Below are 17,369 nucleotides of genomic sequence, written 5' to 3'. Positions count from 1 at the left end.
ATGATTATTAACATTTTCCCATGTCAAGTTAACCATGTTTTATGGAAACTGTTGTCAGCTACAATACATTATTTGTTTATTCTTTACACACAAATAATGTATTTAATAATGACATATGCACTAACAATGACATAAGCATGGGAACAGGCTACTGCACATGGACAATCTTTATGCAGATAAAGGGATAGGTAGGTTGACCATCATCCAGGGCTATAAGTATGATATTCCTTTCTTACCTGGGACTGAGGGAAAACTGCAAAAAATATGGTGAACACTATGTTCTGACAGCATCAAACATCTGTTTCAGAGATGCATAACTTGCACACACACACAGATTGTCCTGACCCCATCACCAAATTCTCCACCATCTGTAGTCTCTGCTTTCTCCCCAGAGAGCCTCATAGAAATCACTGTTTTCCTACTGCTGCTAGAAGCAAGGAAAGGTTGGTCTGTTTCAGGGTGTGATGGTGGAAGGAAGGTATTCTACTCCTTACCCCAGAGATCCACATACACTATTGAATGTATGCACACATATATGTATGAGCATATGTGCATGCAGCCCTTGGGACTGAAAAGATGGTGCACTCCTATCTATTTGGCGGTGTAGCAGGAAATTTCTCCTCCAAAGCTTCAAGGTAATGAGGACTGTCCAAGTTGGCAGCACTGATCATCTGATTGGCAGGGAACTCGTCACCAGCAGCATAGCTATCCATAAAAATCTTTGCATTAGATCACTAGTATTAACCCTCAATTACACATACAGACACTAGGATTTCATTACTAAAAGAACCAGTAGCATTTTGTGTTACTTCCTCTCATGCTTTGAGTATATATTAAAAACAAAGTGAATAATTTTCTAGAAATTAAAGAGTTTTCCAGGCAACTGTCCTATATCCCAGTTGTGTCTGAAGTTGGTTTTTAGCCTACTATAGCTACTCAAGTCAAACTTTCAATTCTGAAAATAGTAGCATGTGTGAAGGCCTTAAACACAGCAACACACATGGCAAGTACATGTTACACATACGCTTTTACATTTACATGAATTTATACAAAGGCAAAAGAGACAAAATAAATTGAGATCAGAGTCATTCTTTTCACAAGTACAAAACATGTAAGGCTACCAGTTTAATGTAAAAATTTCCATATAAAAAAATAATACGCACGCAGAGCCCTAGATATTTAAACCAAGATTGTTTACGGACAATGGACAATTGATAACTTGCTTATTTGTCGTATAAAGCATGACAAATACAATTTGAACCCGTACTAATACAGCCATCCAGTGACTCGATACACTTGTTAAAAATAAGGGACATGATCCAACACTTTCAAAATGAAAGGAGGGATTGATGACTGCAATGCCCACCTCATTGCCAGCAACGGGAATGGTTACAAAAGCACAATAAATCTTATTCTGTTCAGAATGTGTGTATAACTATCTGCTTCTCATGCCCATGTTATAAGACAGGTGGGCCAAGACACCACTGAAAAAAATGTATAGATTTTAAGTTTATTATATATAAATTCATGAAATGTTAGAAACCTTCTCCAAAAATATAACAAGATACAGACTTATGGTGAGAAGACCTACTAAGTAAATGTAATAGTTGAATGTTGATGATTATAGTTCGTAAAAAAATCAATATGGTAGCTTAAAAGTAAGAGTCATAAGAAGAGATCATTATCCAAGAGAACTGTACAGTTCAGCTGGTAGAGCGCCATGTCATGTTATTTGCCTTTGAATATTATAACTATGCTCCTAAACTACTGATATTCTAACATTTCTTAGAAACAGAGCAATTTGCTGCTGGCAGAGCACTGTTACAGAAAGACTGTGGAAATATTACACAACATGTAAACGGAATCAGTATTGTAGATACATGCTTCAACAAAAAAAACCCACTAGGGTTAAGGTTTTAGCAATGACCTTACAGCATGAGACTTAAAAAAAAATAGTTTACCACCCTGTTCGTAAACATATTATATGGATGTACATCAACTTTAAGGGGACAACAGTTTGATCCTACACATGTTTACTCAGAGTAAATCCCATGGACTTCGTGGGACTAAGTGAGTAAGCATAAGATTGCAGGCTTACATTCACACAGTGCGATTAAGAACAGGCAATCTTTAAAACGATGTAACAAGAAAAGGGCCTTTTCCACTCAACCTGGGTGCACAATAGATGTTACAGGATGCAATGGAGAAATTCCTTGAAATAACTTTAATCTTTTGATAACAAATTTCTTCATATTTCACCATGTTTTCCCATAAGAGTGTATGAATATACAAGCTACAGTTCTATTTTTTAAAAAACTGAACAACTTGATGTGTTCTGCCTGACTATACTATTTATCACCTCCTTGCCCTGTAAAAATTTGAAATGCAAATCCCAACATGAAATTGATTAAAATATCTTAACTAGCAGCATAAACATTAGGTTTTGGCACAGCACATTTTTTTTTTAAAGTTAAGGCCCACTGTGAAGGGAGAAGTTGGAACATGCAGAGTACCATTTGAAAAATGTTCATTCAATAGTTATTTATAAAAATGAAAATTATTTTTAGGATGTCAGTTTAGTAGTCATCAAGACCTTATAATCAGACACAGTACCTCTTTTATTAGCCTGAATCTTTGATCAAGCTTCTATATATGTTTGCACACTGCAGTTAAAATTCATAAGCTATACAAATATTGCACCACCAATGTTGTAGGAATGTGCACTGGGTAGTTTAACAAACTTTTAATTTCAGCTTTAGTTTAAGTATCCTCCTAATGAGCCATAGGGTCCAATAAGTAGGAAAAGCTATTTTAGCCTGAACAGTATGAATACTACTGATATTTAAGCCTTTCCATTTAAGTTTTTTTTTCCCAAAAAGTGAAACCTACTGTACACTTTAATACATCATACCTTTCAACTGGAAAGTTGTCCTATTCAATGTGAAATAAATGCATGGGGCAATGACTCTATTTCTGTGCCACCAGGGTCCCACGTACCAATAATAATAATAATAATAATTCATTTTAACAGCAGTATCCACTATTAATGTGGGATCCAATGCGTGCAACATCTGCTAAAGCACTGGTAAAACACCTCTATAGCCAGCTGTGTTCCTTACAAACTTCAGTTGAACAGCTGTGTCAGACCGGCTTTTCCTGTCTATGTGGCAGCATCAAGGTATGCTGCAGTTGCTAAAAGGACTTCTGTTTTTCTTGGTCCGTTGCTTGTTTGGCCTTAGGTTGATGACATCACCGCCATTAAGCAAGTTAGAATTCTGGCCAGAATGACTTCCGCCTGCTGTGTTGAAGACACCTATATAAAATCAAAACACAGGCACAAAAAGAGTTATATGTATGTAACCTGACCATCTTTGAAGCATAGTACATCAATGTGTAGAGACGTTAAAATGTTATTTTAATTGTTTAATTGGTAATCATCTTGAGCGTTTGGAGATGTGGCCTATGCACTTTCAAAAAAGATTAATAAAAGTTAAAACTGTTAATATACAATATATCTTAATTTTTTTCCATTTAAAAAATTTGTGTCCGCTTCTTGATCTAATAATGACTCCATTAACTAAGATGCTGAGGCCAATTTTATTAAATAGATGGCACTGTCAAGTTAATTTTCAATGCAGAGCCTAAACCTAAGTAATTGAACACTGGCATCCACACTCATCACACAGCAAATAAACAAGCACAATGGAGATGTAATACTGAATGAATCTGAAATAGTAAAGGTTGGGGGGAGGGGAAGAGGCCTTTGAAGGAAAAAAAGGAGCCAAACTGACTGTGAAGTACTTTAAGGAAGGACTATGTATAAAAAGTTCAGTTTATTTGTAAAATAGACAGTTTACAAAGCTATTTTCATCAGGTGCCAGATTTTTTCTTAAGAGAGCAAGCCTCTTATACATCTTTACCACCAATAGGAACTACATCTTTTCTAACTTTTGACAATATGTAAGGAATCATACATTCTCCATTTGTTGCATAACCTCTGTGTACAAGATTTTAAGAAGAGTGTCTAGTCAGCATCATTAGTGCTATAACATGATAATTCAGCGTAGTCATCATGGCCTATTTTACAAAAAGAAAATAGCACATAAATATAGCAATTTGGCAAGTTAGTGTTTTGATTCCACTTTCATTGAAATACACTGGAAATAGAAAAGACACTCCACAGTTAGTACTTTTATCAGCAAGCAATACTTTCTGGCTGTAATTTGTCGGTGCATACATACCAATCCTGTTACTACTTGTGTGTACTACTTCTGGATCTTCAACTATCCGTTGTTTGAGTTTTTGAAGGTACTTCTCAGCCAAATACCTAAAAACTGCAGCATACAGAAAACTACATTAAAGCATTAAGAAAAATTATACACACAAGCCAAGAACGTCACTGAGTACTACTAATCCAGGTCTAATTTTTAAGGGAGAAAGCTGCTATAAAAATAGCCTTCATGCACACGTAGGACTGCGCCAAGACCACGCAAAGAATACGTTATTTTACTGGGGCCTACCTAGCTCTCAAGGAGTTGGTAAATGAGTTTGTGCTCTTCCATCCAAGACAGATTCCTCAGACACAGAAAATTAGGTGTCAGGGACAAGCACAGATATAGATTTCATCACTTCAGTTGGAACTAGGCCTGACATTAATGCTGGCAAAGAATAAATTAAATAAATAAAATGCTAAAGAGATTTAAAATTGACATCTGGATTAAGTTATAGCTCTATATCAGCAGTCCCTTACCTTCCGTTACGTTTAAGTCCTCCTTTACAGATGCTCGATAGAATCTTAATTTTAACTTTTTTGCCAATGCTTCTGCTTCTTCACTGTTTACGAGGGAGAAAAAAGGTTTATTTTGGTCACCAGTTATTTTCCAGTACAACAGATAGAATTCAGTTTATCACCTTTAAGAAAGTAGACTAGGATTAATTTTTGGAAAGTTAACTGCATATAAGAGCAGCAGAAATTACTACTACTGACAATAGTGTAGCACTAGGTTTGAGCTAAAATGGATGGTTGGCTGGCAAACACTATAAAAATACAGTCTGTTAAAAACAATTACAGTAGCATTTTTTATAAAATATATGAAAAACAGCACAAATACCGAGAGAAAATGCATACACTTCTTACATATGCCAACCAAGCCAAATTATATTCCCCCTGATGCAGTTTAGCCAAACTGACGTTCTAGTCCTAAACTCACTATATGGAAGTCAGTCACATTGACTCTAGTAGGACTTATGGCCAAACTACACCTCCTGATAGTGCTAGACCCTCATCTTGAAATGAAGATCTGTACTTTTTATGTTACATGGGAGGCAGGAATGAAGTGGGATGCAAAGCAGAAAAGAGGCATAGAATGGGGAGTCGAGTCCCTCCTGCCCCTCCCTACTATCATTCCCCCAAGCCAGCCTCACTTCTATTGCGAAAAAATTTAATTCCTTGGATAGAATGTGACAGGGAAAGAAGTGAGCAGGGGAGGTTCCAACACTCCCTCCCTTTAGATCACACTTCATACACAGGCTCCTCTCAATATCCTTGCTCATTCAAGACACATAGATCCACATTTAAAGACACATTTGCCTCCGTCACATGATGTTTGGCCTCCCCTCACTTGAAGCATAATTAGGACTGAGGTAAAGCGATCTTAAGCAACATTTATTATTTATTATTATTATTTATTACATTTATATCCCGCCTTTTTCCCTCCAAGGAACCCAAGGTGGCGTACATAATCCTCCTCCTCCTCCTCCTCTCCACTTTATCCTCACAACAACCCTGTGAAGTGGGTTGTGTTGAGAGTCTGTGACTGGCCCAAAGTCACCCAGTGGGTTTCCATGGCCAAGTGGGGACTAAAACCCAGATCTCCCGACTCTCAGTCCAACATCTTAGCCACTATACCACATTGGCTAGACCCTCATCTTGAATAGTATACATTTGCAAATCTCCATTATCTAAAGCATGGGTGTTGAACCTTAGCACTTCAGGCCAAATCCAGCTCACCTGGAGTCCCCCCCATCTCTTCCCCCCTCCCCAAATCATTGACCATTTCGTGGTTTCCCAGCTTTTACACATTTTCCCCCATTCTAAAAGATTGAACTACCTCCTCTTAAGGCTACATCACTGACAGTAAGGATTTTATGCTAAAATATGCGTACATTCTTTGTATTCTGGCCCCCATAACTTCTACCAATGGGATGTCCCGCCCCCCCCCCCCCAAGGGCCTCTCTAAGATTAAATTGGGCCCTCAGGCTGAAGGAGGTCCAATACTCCTGATATAAAGTATAACTTGTGCCAAAGTATCAGGGTAAGCATGTGTCTTCTCTTTCATCACATTTAGCAATCCTAAGCAACAATTATAAACTCACTAAGTGCTCGGAGAACTGATTTCATAAAGAATGGTAACAACACCTACTTTTTTATACAGGAATAATCTAAGAGGTCAATCTTATTCTGAACAAGCACTGTAGGAATGTCTCCGACTTCAGATACTACTTTCTCCTTCCAGGTAGGGATTGCTTCAAAAGACTCTCTGTCAATGGTTGAAAACACAAGTACGCAAGCTTGGGCTCCTAAAACATAGAATTAGCACACATTACTAGTTTCTGAAGAATAAATTTCACTACATCAAACCTATCAAGCATCTGGAATAGACCAGTTTCTTCTATTTTATTCCAGCACAATATTTTGTAGGTGCTTTGTATTCAACTTCTGATGTCAACTGAGTTAGACATCAGAAACTACAGCTGCAATCTTATGCACATTTAACTGGGTATAAGTTCAACTGACCACAGTGGGACTTTTGTCTGAGTTACCAGGCATATGATCGCATCACTTACTATTGCTAGTTTTCAAGTTACCTGCTGAACTACCCCCACAGGCAGAAAAGATTATTACTTTCTGTTTCTCATGTTTATTACAAAACACTCTAATCCAAAAAGGTCACAAAGCATCAAGCACCTTTATAGCTTAGCTTATATTTGTGAAGGATTCATGGAGTACGTTTTTTCACTAGCTGGTGAGAAGGTTGTAACTTTTCCTGTTTGTTTTAAACCCAGCAACAGTCTTGTAAATTTCAAAGCCTGATGCCAACAAGGTTGCCCCTGAAGATTACTCAGAGGTTGCTGTTTTGCTCCTTTGTATCCAGGTTTGGATACCGATTGGTAATAATATTTTTAATTATATGAATACACAGTAAAAACATTTAAAAAGCAGCTTTGCACAAACAACAACTAAAAATTATTTTCTTCTTTCTGCTGCAGACTCCATCCACCACATTTTCTATGTGATTAAATAATTTATCTGGACATCTCCCACCATGTTAAATCCACTAGTGAGAAGGCTTCCAGACCTTACCGATAATTCAGGCTATTTGGGCTGAACAGCCAAATGGGGTCTTGGCTTTTAGAATCAATGCTTAATTTGTTTATACTACAGTGTAAAGAAAGCTATGTAATGAGCCCCTTATCAGGAGTCAAATACTTGGCACTGAACAATAAACATCAGTGTTTTGTATTATAAGAGCTGTCATTCTATCCAGTTCCCCGTTGCTTATAGTGAATGAAAGGTAATTTTAGACTGGTAAACATTCTCCATGAATTCTGAGCAGTCGCTGAGCAGGAAGAAACCTTGTATACTTAAGGTAATCCAATATCCTATGCTTTAGCTGAAGTTCTAAAAATCTTAGACTTAGCAGGGTTGTGAGAAATACCTGCAAAGTCACACTTGATAGGTACACCAATATATCAATTCTCTCTCGTTTAGCTGGAACATCAGTTATTAAAATGATAGGCAATATCTAGAGTGTTATTTCCCTAATGCAAATTACATTACTCTAGCATAAGGGACTTCTAGCACAATGCCAGTATCATTAGCTTGCACAATGTGTTTTCTGGGCAATCTCATTGCTCAAGATAACACTATTAATTCCTTACGCTAGTACAACTTAATTTGCATTAGTGGAATGACACCATATAATGCTGTCCAATATAAGTAATATTGTACAGACCTTGCCACGTAGCTTAAAATGTTTACGGCACCACAAGAACTCAATTAATTAAAAAAACTAGAGGAAGATTTTGCCATATTTAACGCCTACAGAAAGGCAGCAATGTTATATATTACATTTTACACACTAATACTTTTATTGGTTTAATTTGGTTAATGAGCAAATCAGAACCACATTCCACAGCGGGATAGGGATGTCCAGATTTTGTAAAAATCCATTCTGTGTGTGTTTCATGGATTGTGTGGTGCTGATCGTTCCAGCGTCCGTTCATAGACAGATTTAATTTCCCCCTTGTGTGTAGGGAAAATATGCAAATAACCCCTTAAGAGGGTTTGTAACAATTTATGTAATTTACGTAAGTACATAACATTTAGTGTATTGTACCCCATTCTATTCAATTCCCCCACCCCCGCATATATTTTCCACCATGGCATATGTCTTGGCAGAAACTTGCATATTTTCCTACAAATACATTTGCGTAAATTTCAGGAAAGTTAAAAAAAAGATCTGAAAGTCCACGAACTCCACACGGCCTAAGTAGGCTAGTCTCCACAGTGGATTCTGCAGGTCTGGATTCTTAGAAATCGAAACCCATTTTAGCCCTTCTCTCCAGTATCCACACTAATTTGTCTCAAAATGTGCAAAAATGCCATGAAAGAATAGTGATACAGAAGGTTTTTTAAATTTATTTATTACATTTCTATACCGCCCAATAGCTGGAGCTCTCTGTGCGGTTCACAAAAATTAAAACAAAATAAAATTAAAAACATTCAAAGTATAAAACAACAGTATAAAACCATAATATAAAATACAATATAAAATTTAAATAAAAAAATTATTTATCTCTAGTGAAGTTATATGTTCAAGCAGAACACAATCTAGTGAATCTAAGCTAGGAAATGGGTATTTTTAATTAGGAAACAACTGTGCACATTACCTTTTCAACAACATTTGTATCCACATTCACAGTGCAATCCTATATATGTCTATTCAGAAGTAAGGCCCACTGACTTCAATGGGACTTATTCTAAGGTAAGTGTGCGTAGCCTAAGTCTTTTAACAGGTAACATTAGAATCACATTCACTATCACCAGAGTGGAACCACAAGGCCCCTTCTTATGAATCACTCACCTAAATGAATCACCAGCTTGCAAACAATTGATGCTGGTGACAATACCATCACTGGACAGATTCAAAAATTATGGTCACCAAAATATGTGTGGTGCTCTACACAGAGGTTACAACATTTGTAACTTGCTATCATGATTAGATTGGCTCCACTGCATGAAAAGATTCCATGTCACCATTGCTGATGACTTGGAAACTCTCTGAACAACTGAGCCAATCCACCTAGTAACAAGTTATAAGCATTATCGGTTCCACATCAAACTATTGCCAAACAGACTATTTGTGATAGTTTCCACATGGAGAGCTACCTCTGAAGTGACACTAAGAATTGCATTTTGGGGCTAGGGTAACAAACTGGAAGACTGTTTACATACACAAAAACAAACTTACAAAACCTCTTTGCAATCTTTCTGGTAACAAGAAACTTATGGCAGCTCTGGAATACTTCTCTGAAGTTACTAAAGTCTAAAACCCCAATTTTAAAATGTTTAATTATGTTTATAACGTATTTTAAATATTTCCTTCCATATTTCAAAAAGAGATACAACACACTACTTTCAGGATACATTTAAAAACAAGAAAGAAAAATATTAATCTAGCAAGGGCATATATAAGTAAATTTGTTTTCAACGTAACTTTCAACACAAAAGCAAAGGCAAAAGTTCTTCGAGATATACTGCATTTTATTATCGGGGAATCTCTGCCATCAATAAACGTTTTCATAGTGTAGAAGTATTTGCACAGCTAGATCCACATATGCTAATGATACTACTCACCTCTGTAATAAGCTTTAGTAATTGCATCAAATTCTTCTTGACCTGCTGTGTCCCACAGCATCAATCGGACATCTTCATCATTGACTCTTAAAAATCAATTGATCAATATCATGTGTTATTAACAGGCTGAAACACTAAAGTATACTATGAAAAAACAAGGAATGTGTTATTTAAAATATGTATGTAGCAGCAGTGCTTGAACTAGGGTGGGACACCATCCCACGTCTTTTCAGGCAGTCCTAAATTCCATCCCATTGCTTTTTATTTATCCAATGCTGCCTTTGCTTCACACAAGTTGGGGCACCTAAGTTTCTCCAATCCCTCCTACCCACCTCACCCTCCTGCTGTTGCTGAGGGTAGGGGCCCCCTCCACAACATAATGGGAGACTGAGGGTTGGAGGACTGTCAACATAATTGGTTATGGCTGCAGTAGTTAGAAAGGATTGGTAAAAAAAGAAGAGATGCCCTGACTAGCTCTAATGAAAGCACTGTCTGCTAAGGTAGCAGTGGGAAACCTCTGGGCCCTTGGTTGAAATTGGCCCACAGAAGTTCCTCTGTGGACCACTTCTCTCTCCCAGGCTCCACACCTTCCGAGAAATCATCCCCATCTGCTTTACACATCTCCATGTAGAGAGAAGCACAGAGCTCCAGGGAGCTTTCTGAGTCCCCATCGTTCACATATTGCTTGCTGCTGCAATCAGGACGGCTCATGAAAAAGGCACCTACCTCACCTGGCATTTGGAGGAGTGGCTCCTCCATACATTAGCTGGGTCCCCTCCCTTTGCACACTGTCCCAATAGGAATGTTGCAAGGTGTGCAGAGGCGCCTGATTCAGAGAAAGGAAAAATGGGAGGGGCGTGGGCGGATGATGTCAGGGGAGTGACTTTGGGGGCCTGCCCCTCTGACATCATCTGGCCTAAGGGATTGGTCCCAGAGAAAAGGCAATCCAGCCGCTGGCCAAAAATGGTTCTCCGCCTCTGTGCTAAGGCAAAGGCACCACTGGATATAACTCAATGGATTTATGTAAAGACGGTTCTATTCAGAGTAAGTGCTCTCAGGGTGGCTAACACATCCAAAGGTTCTCTCCTACACTTTTCATCCTCACAACTCTACAAGTTAGTTTAAACTTGAAAAATGTGACTACCCCAAGGCTTCACAGCTGAGTGAGGATTTGAACCTAAATCTCCTGGGTCCTAATTCAACACTCTTTACTACTGCTACTATACTAGATTAATTAAGTCTTGCTTAATTTAAAATGAGCCCATCCCACTTCCTTTCCCCCTCCACCTCTGAGAAAATGATCCAACTACTGTATAGTGGTGAAGTAAATTGAACAACATTTAGAATTCCAGTTTACTTTTATTGGAATGTTCATGTCTCCTGTATAAATTGCTGTTATTCATTATTAGTAATATTTCCCATTTGTTCCCTCATTCATAACCATCCTATTTCATCTTGCCACTATTGGAAAAGTAATCCTTTCCTTCTTCACACACAAAAGGTAAACTTTTTGTATTCATTATTCAAGTTGGTAAATCTGGCACATATGTGGGAAAATTGCAAAATACAATTAGCATATAAATGCTTCACTTTCAGCTCCATGAACAAAGAACAGTGTCACAACATCTTCTCTGAGATACACTAGCTCAACACTTACAAAAGCATTAAATACACACAACACACATACCAGAATGGCAAGAAGGAACTGTCCCCCACACCTCCACCTGTTAAATACATACTGCATTTCTCTTTCCAGGAAGTCAACTCCAATAGTTTTCTTGTAGTCTTTTGTAAAAATTCCTTTGCAATATCTCTGGATCATACTGGACTTTCCAACAGCTCCATTTCCAACCACCACCACCTTGATGGCAACTTCCATATCTTCCTCCAACATCTTGGCAAGTCACAAAAGGTTGCAGTTACTTCACAATTTCAGTTGAGATTTTTCTAATTCTGGAACTGAATAGGAGAAAAAAATGATAATGGATTTGTGATCAAGGAGACAGACTTCTAGTTCTTCTCGAAACGTATTATGTGAGTCTGGAGCTACCACACTAGCACTACAATCCTACACACACTTAGCTTGGAGCAGGTCCCATTGAACACAGTGAGGTTAATTCTGAATAAATGTGCATACTGCATATTAATGTGCATACTGTAATGGACTTTGGCCATTACAGTACATCAGCTCTTGAAAGCAAAATTTAGCTTCGTGTTCTCAAAATGTGAACTGCGGGATATCACATAAACTAGTACAGGTGTGTGTTTGTTTTAAAACAAGGTTGCAGTATGCAAAGCTACCCAAAGAAATAAAAACTCTTAATATGAAGCCAGTATCAAGGAGATTTACGCACCTAAATATTAGCAAAACAATTTATAAACTATTTCCACTAACACGTCCCAAGACTATGAAATCTAACATGGGCTCAAATTCCCTCAGTCTGTAGTGAACTGAAGAAGTCCAAATTTCTGGACCTTCTGGCTTTGCATTGTTAACAATATCATCTATGATCTACAATGCATCAGGGAGAAATAGAGCTTGTACCACATGTCTTCAGTCCTATTTGGCCATTCAGCTTCCAGAAATACTTAACACATGAGGAGAGACAGAGCACTAACCCCACCCCTCTATTGATGGAGTATGAATTTGTGAAGAGGAGAGACTCCTGTATCTATGGAGGCTCTCCACATGATTAAGAATGTGATGTTCTCAATGGCTTGGAGAGCTTCCATAGGATACAGGAGCCTCTCCTCTTCATAATGTTGCCCTGCACAAGAAGCAGCATGTTCAGTAGTCCTAGATATAGAACACCTGACTAGGGCTTTTGTGTTTTCAAAGCTGTATATCCATTGTCAGCATAGGTATATTTTGAATTCATAAACGCCTAGAGTAGCCAGGTCAATTACATCAGCTACCAGGGCCCTTGTAGTTTATTGCTCATTGCTCTCAATGGATTGCACAAGGCGATACTATAATTTTACATTAAAATTCCAATGTGAACAGTAGCAACAAAAATGAAATTAAAAGTTATGGCACTTGCTAAAGGGATTGTGGACTGTGGCAACAGTTACTATGAACACTCTTTTATATAGATGGTTTGTTCTTTAATCTATACCATGCATGCACAATTTCTTCTGCAACAGTATGACTAAGTATAGTGTTACAGAATTATTTAAAAAGAAGCTAAAATCTAAAAAAAAAAGAATAGGAAGTAGCTTGAGCAAGAACTAAACAATTTAAGAAGAGTTGCCCTGATTGTAATTTTGATACAATCTCTGCAGTAATACACAGTATCTGACAGGCGTACATTATCACACCTTAGTAATTTACATGCTGTCTGCTCTTAATCTTGCCCAAAGTTGTAATTTTACGAAGGCACTGTCAGTTTCTACAATAGCTCCTTTCCAAAGATGCAGGCAGCTTTATTTCAGATGTCAGTGCAGCTTCTCTCCTCTGAGGATAGAGCCTCATTCCATTCAGTATGATCTGTTGCCTGTTTCCTTCCCCACCCTGTGCAATGTTCTTCCACCGTCAAGTTAATCCCATAAATCTAATGGGTTCCTCCCTCCCATAACCACCACTGCAGAGGAAAAACACACACAACCCAGCTCCTTCCTACATTACACACTTGGGAAATGACCTCACGTTATAGCCTACGCTTAATATATTTAGGGTAGTAGTTCTCAAGGCTGGTCTTAACAAAGGTTCCGAGGTCAATAATTGTGCCAGCTCCAACACTTACTGGGAAAGTAAAGGCCACCTACTTGTTATCGGAGTTGGGGAAATGAAAAACATTTCCACACAGTGGCAGCTCCACACAGGGCTGTAACAGTTTATGAATCCACTGCACTTTGGGAAATGCCCGTTTACCACTTTAACATCAGGAACACGTAGTACTTGCATCATAGCACTCCTTGCCACATGGATGAGCCACATGGTAAAAGTACAATATGTAATAGACACTGGCTGAGTTTGGACAACACGCTAATCAAAGGTTGTTTCCCATTCCTATTACCCCAGTTGATTAGCGTGTCGTCCTAACTTAGCCACTGTATAAAGAAGTCACTATGAGGAAAATGTAATGTGTAGACTAGCTTTTCCAGGCCTCTGATACTTCCCAAGGGTTTTGCAAGTTTTGTTTATATCAAATTAGCACACCTGATAACTGCAAGACAGTCCATGATAGACAGTCCTACGTTTACAGTTGCTAGAGCAGAATAAACATGAAGAGCACAATCCAAATTAGTGATTGTACCATTCAACCCTGTCTGAGAGCCAATGTGGTGTGTGGTTAGCGTTAGACTGGAACTGGGGAATTCCGGGTTCTAATCCCAACTCAGCCATGAAGCTCACTGGGAGAATGTGGGCCAATCACTGACTCTCAGCCTAATCTACTTCACAGGATTGTTGTACACTGCCTTAGGCTCCCTGCAAGAGGAAAAAAGGCTGGATACAAGCGTAATAAATTAATGAAACCACAAACTAGCTGACATCTCTTCCCTAGAAATAGCATTTCTCCACAGTATTTACATACTATGCTCATCATAACTAATATCATCTGCAGAACTATGTACTACAGAATAGTCTGTGTAGTTTTGACCAATATGTGGGGGAAAAGTCACCATTTGGCCACTTACAAACTCAACAGATAAATGGTTCAAACCAGAAGCCATTTTATATGTACTAGGTCATCTAAAAACTTAACCTGTAAGCAAGCCTTAATCGCAGGCATGCAGTTGGCTATTCAGGGACAATACCTACCCCTACCATCTGGACAAGCAGTATACCATTCCTGTCAAGTCACAGGTACGTACATAACTTGCCAATGTATCCGAAAGACTTCCTTAGCAATACAATATACCCTAAGTTTTCCTTGCCAAAATTTTGGCACGATTCTCTCTGCAAGACATCAGCAATAAGGAGGACCCACACTTAATCTGACTGAGGCCACATCCTTGGAATATCTAAATGCAACAAAGGTAACAGTGTCTCTGAGCATGCACTGCGTGCTATTTTATCATCACTTGAGTAACCACAACTCTTTGAAAACAGGGGTCTAGCCAATGATTTTCAAGCAGGGCTTTTACATAGGAATCACTGCTTGGTGAAACCCCTGCTGTATAAATTACAGGGAGAAAGAAAAGGCGGGGTCGGAGAAGATTGAGGGAACAACATTGCTCGCATTCTCAGTCGGTACACAGGCTGCGTCTCTGGCTCTCCGCAGTCCAGCCCGTGCCGCTCAGGCAGGTAGCCCCTTCCCCCAGACCAGTCAACTCCCACTACGACCCTTACAGAGTCCAACTCGCCTGCACAGGCCATTTCCTGCCCGCTCGCTTGCCCGGCCGCGCAGTCCCAACGGCGCCCCACTCCCGCTTTCCAACGCAACCCGCTTACGGCAGCCTCCGCCCGGGCCGCGCCGAAATGCAGACTGGTCCAGCCCTCTTCCAATCCCAGCGCCGCTGTACGTGTGTGAAGGGAAGAGAGGGAGAGGCGCCTTCACGGCGACGGGCGGCCGGGAGAAGCGGAGCCCAACCCGGACGCACATCCCAGCTCCCCCGTGTTAGCACCCGCTATTCGCCCGGAAACACCATCAGGGCCGCGCGGGGACCCGCTAGGGAAGCCACCCTTCCCTGGCTCCCCCTTCCCCTTAGCGACCATGGGGAGGTTAGGCAAGACTCACTTATCGCCGCCGCCGCCGCCGCCGCCGCCACCACTACCAGCCCCAGCCGCCTACTGCTTCTCCTCTATATGGGGGCGGGAACAGCCTGGCGGGACCGGGTGGGAGATTGGAAAAGGAGGAGGGATAATTGCAGGCAAGAGAAGCGCCACAATGCGATGACCAACCAACCCTCCAGTCTGGGAGGCACGGAAGAGCCCGACAGATTTTTCCGACGCTGAATTCCCCAGAGGCCGCCCAACCCAGGCCCCGAGACCAAGGCAACGGAGGTCTTTCCCCAGATCCTCACACGCGTTTTCCCCGACGTAAACCCTCGGTAGGGCTTACTTCTCAGTAGACATGCATAGGATTGCATTGTGGCTCCCAAGTAAGGGTGGATAGCACTACAGAAATATTTTGTTTACTGCAATATTCAGAAACTTAATACCCCAATCCTATTAATAATTCTTATCATGATTCTACAGTGCAATCCTACGTTTGTCTACTCAAGAAGTAAAAAAAAAAGTGTCCTGTCACCTTAAAAACTAAGAAATGTGTTACGGCGTAAGCTTTCTTACTCAGAAGTAAGTCCTCTTACGTTCAATGGGGCTTAGTCCCAAGTAAGCGTCTGTAGGATTACAGCCTTAGTGCAATACAGGAAGATCTTCTTTATCTGGATAAGAAGCATATTTGATTTTATTATTACCCTTCAGGGAAGGAGGCTGCATTTTGTCAAACATCTACATACTCAAAACTTAAATGTGTCAGTGTTGTGTTCTAAACCCAGCCATCCTGCCCCTGTAATTCTATATTTCTATCTATCTGGGGGAGGCATTAATTACTATCACTACCAGGGTGGTGTTGCAAGTCAGGGGAAGGAGAAAGGATGGAAGGCTACTTAATGTTATGGAGTCAACTGTTGCCTGGCATATACAAAAAGAGCCAAGCAAAACTTAGAAACTTAAAATTGTACTACTACATTTAGTAAGAGCAATATACTATTTCTGGGATCACAGTTATTAAATATTGGTTATCTGAGAATGTGTTTGTTTCGAATGTTTGAGGCAAGACCTGAGAACAAAACTATTACGCAAAAGGACTGAAACTATAGCAGCAAACTATCTGCTTTAGAGTTTAACAGTTTTACATTACTTTTCTGGTCAGTTGGTATTTATTCAGAAAATTAGGCTTTTCCATAGTAGGTTGTGATGCTACAAAATAACATCTGAGCATGCAGGTGCACATGTTCTGTGTCCTAGTATTCACATACACACAACCCTCACTGACAAATGTGAATCCTCATGGTGGGTGGACACCACAGAGGAAACTTGCATAGGATCAGTCTCTATAGGTACAGGACTGAACTGTGGGGATGTTTCTAAGGGTTTAGGATTCCAGGAAGGGAAGACGATTGCTAGAAAACATGAAAAACAGGATTGCCACTGTTATTTTTAGCATAGAATCTGTGCCTTTACAGTTGCATAATAGGTAGAAATTTATCACATTTGGATTACATTTTTTATTCAAGGAACACAGGCAAGCATAAGTAAGCAATGTAGAAGGGTGCTGCCTGGTAACCTTGTACTAAAATATAGTGGTAGCTGGTGCAAAAGCAAAGATAAATATTTCTGTATAGTATTCAAATTGAAACATGTCAGTTCAGTTTTGTGAAAGTCAAATACATAATTAATGAAAGAGAGAAAATAACTGGTTTGAATGTTTCCAGAAGGATAGCCATGTTAGTTCATTCTAATTCATATATACCTGGGATATACTTAGCTCAGAAAGATCTG

The 17,369-nt window shown here is 39.5% G+C and overlaps 1 protein-coding gene across 2 annotated transcripts; it reads right to left on the bottom strand.

The window, feature by feature from the left end:
* Nucleotides 1-1,948: 1,948 nt before the first annotated feature.
* RAB23 (RAB23, member RAS oncogene family) lies at nt 1,949-15,633 on the bottom strand. 2 transcript variants are annotated; one of them, XM_063125027.1, is made up of 7 exons: nt 15,601-15,633; nt 11,659-11,878; nt 9,920-10,005; nt 6,423-6,579; nt 4,751-4,833; nt 4,242-4,334; nt 1,949-3,313 (listed from the first exon to the last, which is right to left on the bottom strand). In XM_063125027.1, the coding sequence occupies exons 2-7, from the start codon at nt 11,811-11,813 to the stop codon at nt 3,174-3,176; spliced, it is 714 nt and encodes a 237-aa protein (XP_062981097.1). In that variant the 5' UTR covers nt 11,814-11,878; nt 15,601-15,633; the 3' UTR covers nt 1,949-3,173. The 2 variants fall into 2 exon arrangements, with proteins under 2 accessions (XP_062981097.1, XP_062981096.1); XM_063125026.1 differs by lacking the exon at nt 15,601-15,633 and adding an exon at nt 15,315-15,379.
* Nucleotides 15,634-17,369: the final 1,736 nt, after the last annotated feature.

The sequence above is a fragment of the Elgaria multicarinata genome, chromosome 4, assembly GCF_023053635.1.
Source record: "Elgaria multicarinata webbii isolate HBS135686 ecotype San Diego chromosome 4, rElgMul1.1.pri, whole genome shotgun sequence".
NCBI lineage: Eukaryota > Metazoa > Chordata > Lepidosauria > Squamata > Anguidae > Elgaria > Elgaria multicarinata.
Note: the sequence above shows the minus strand (reverse complement) of the source record. Positions and strands in the feature narration are given on the sequence as shown.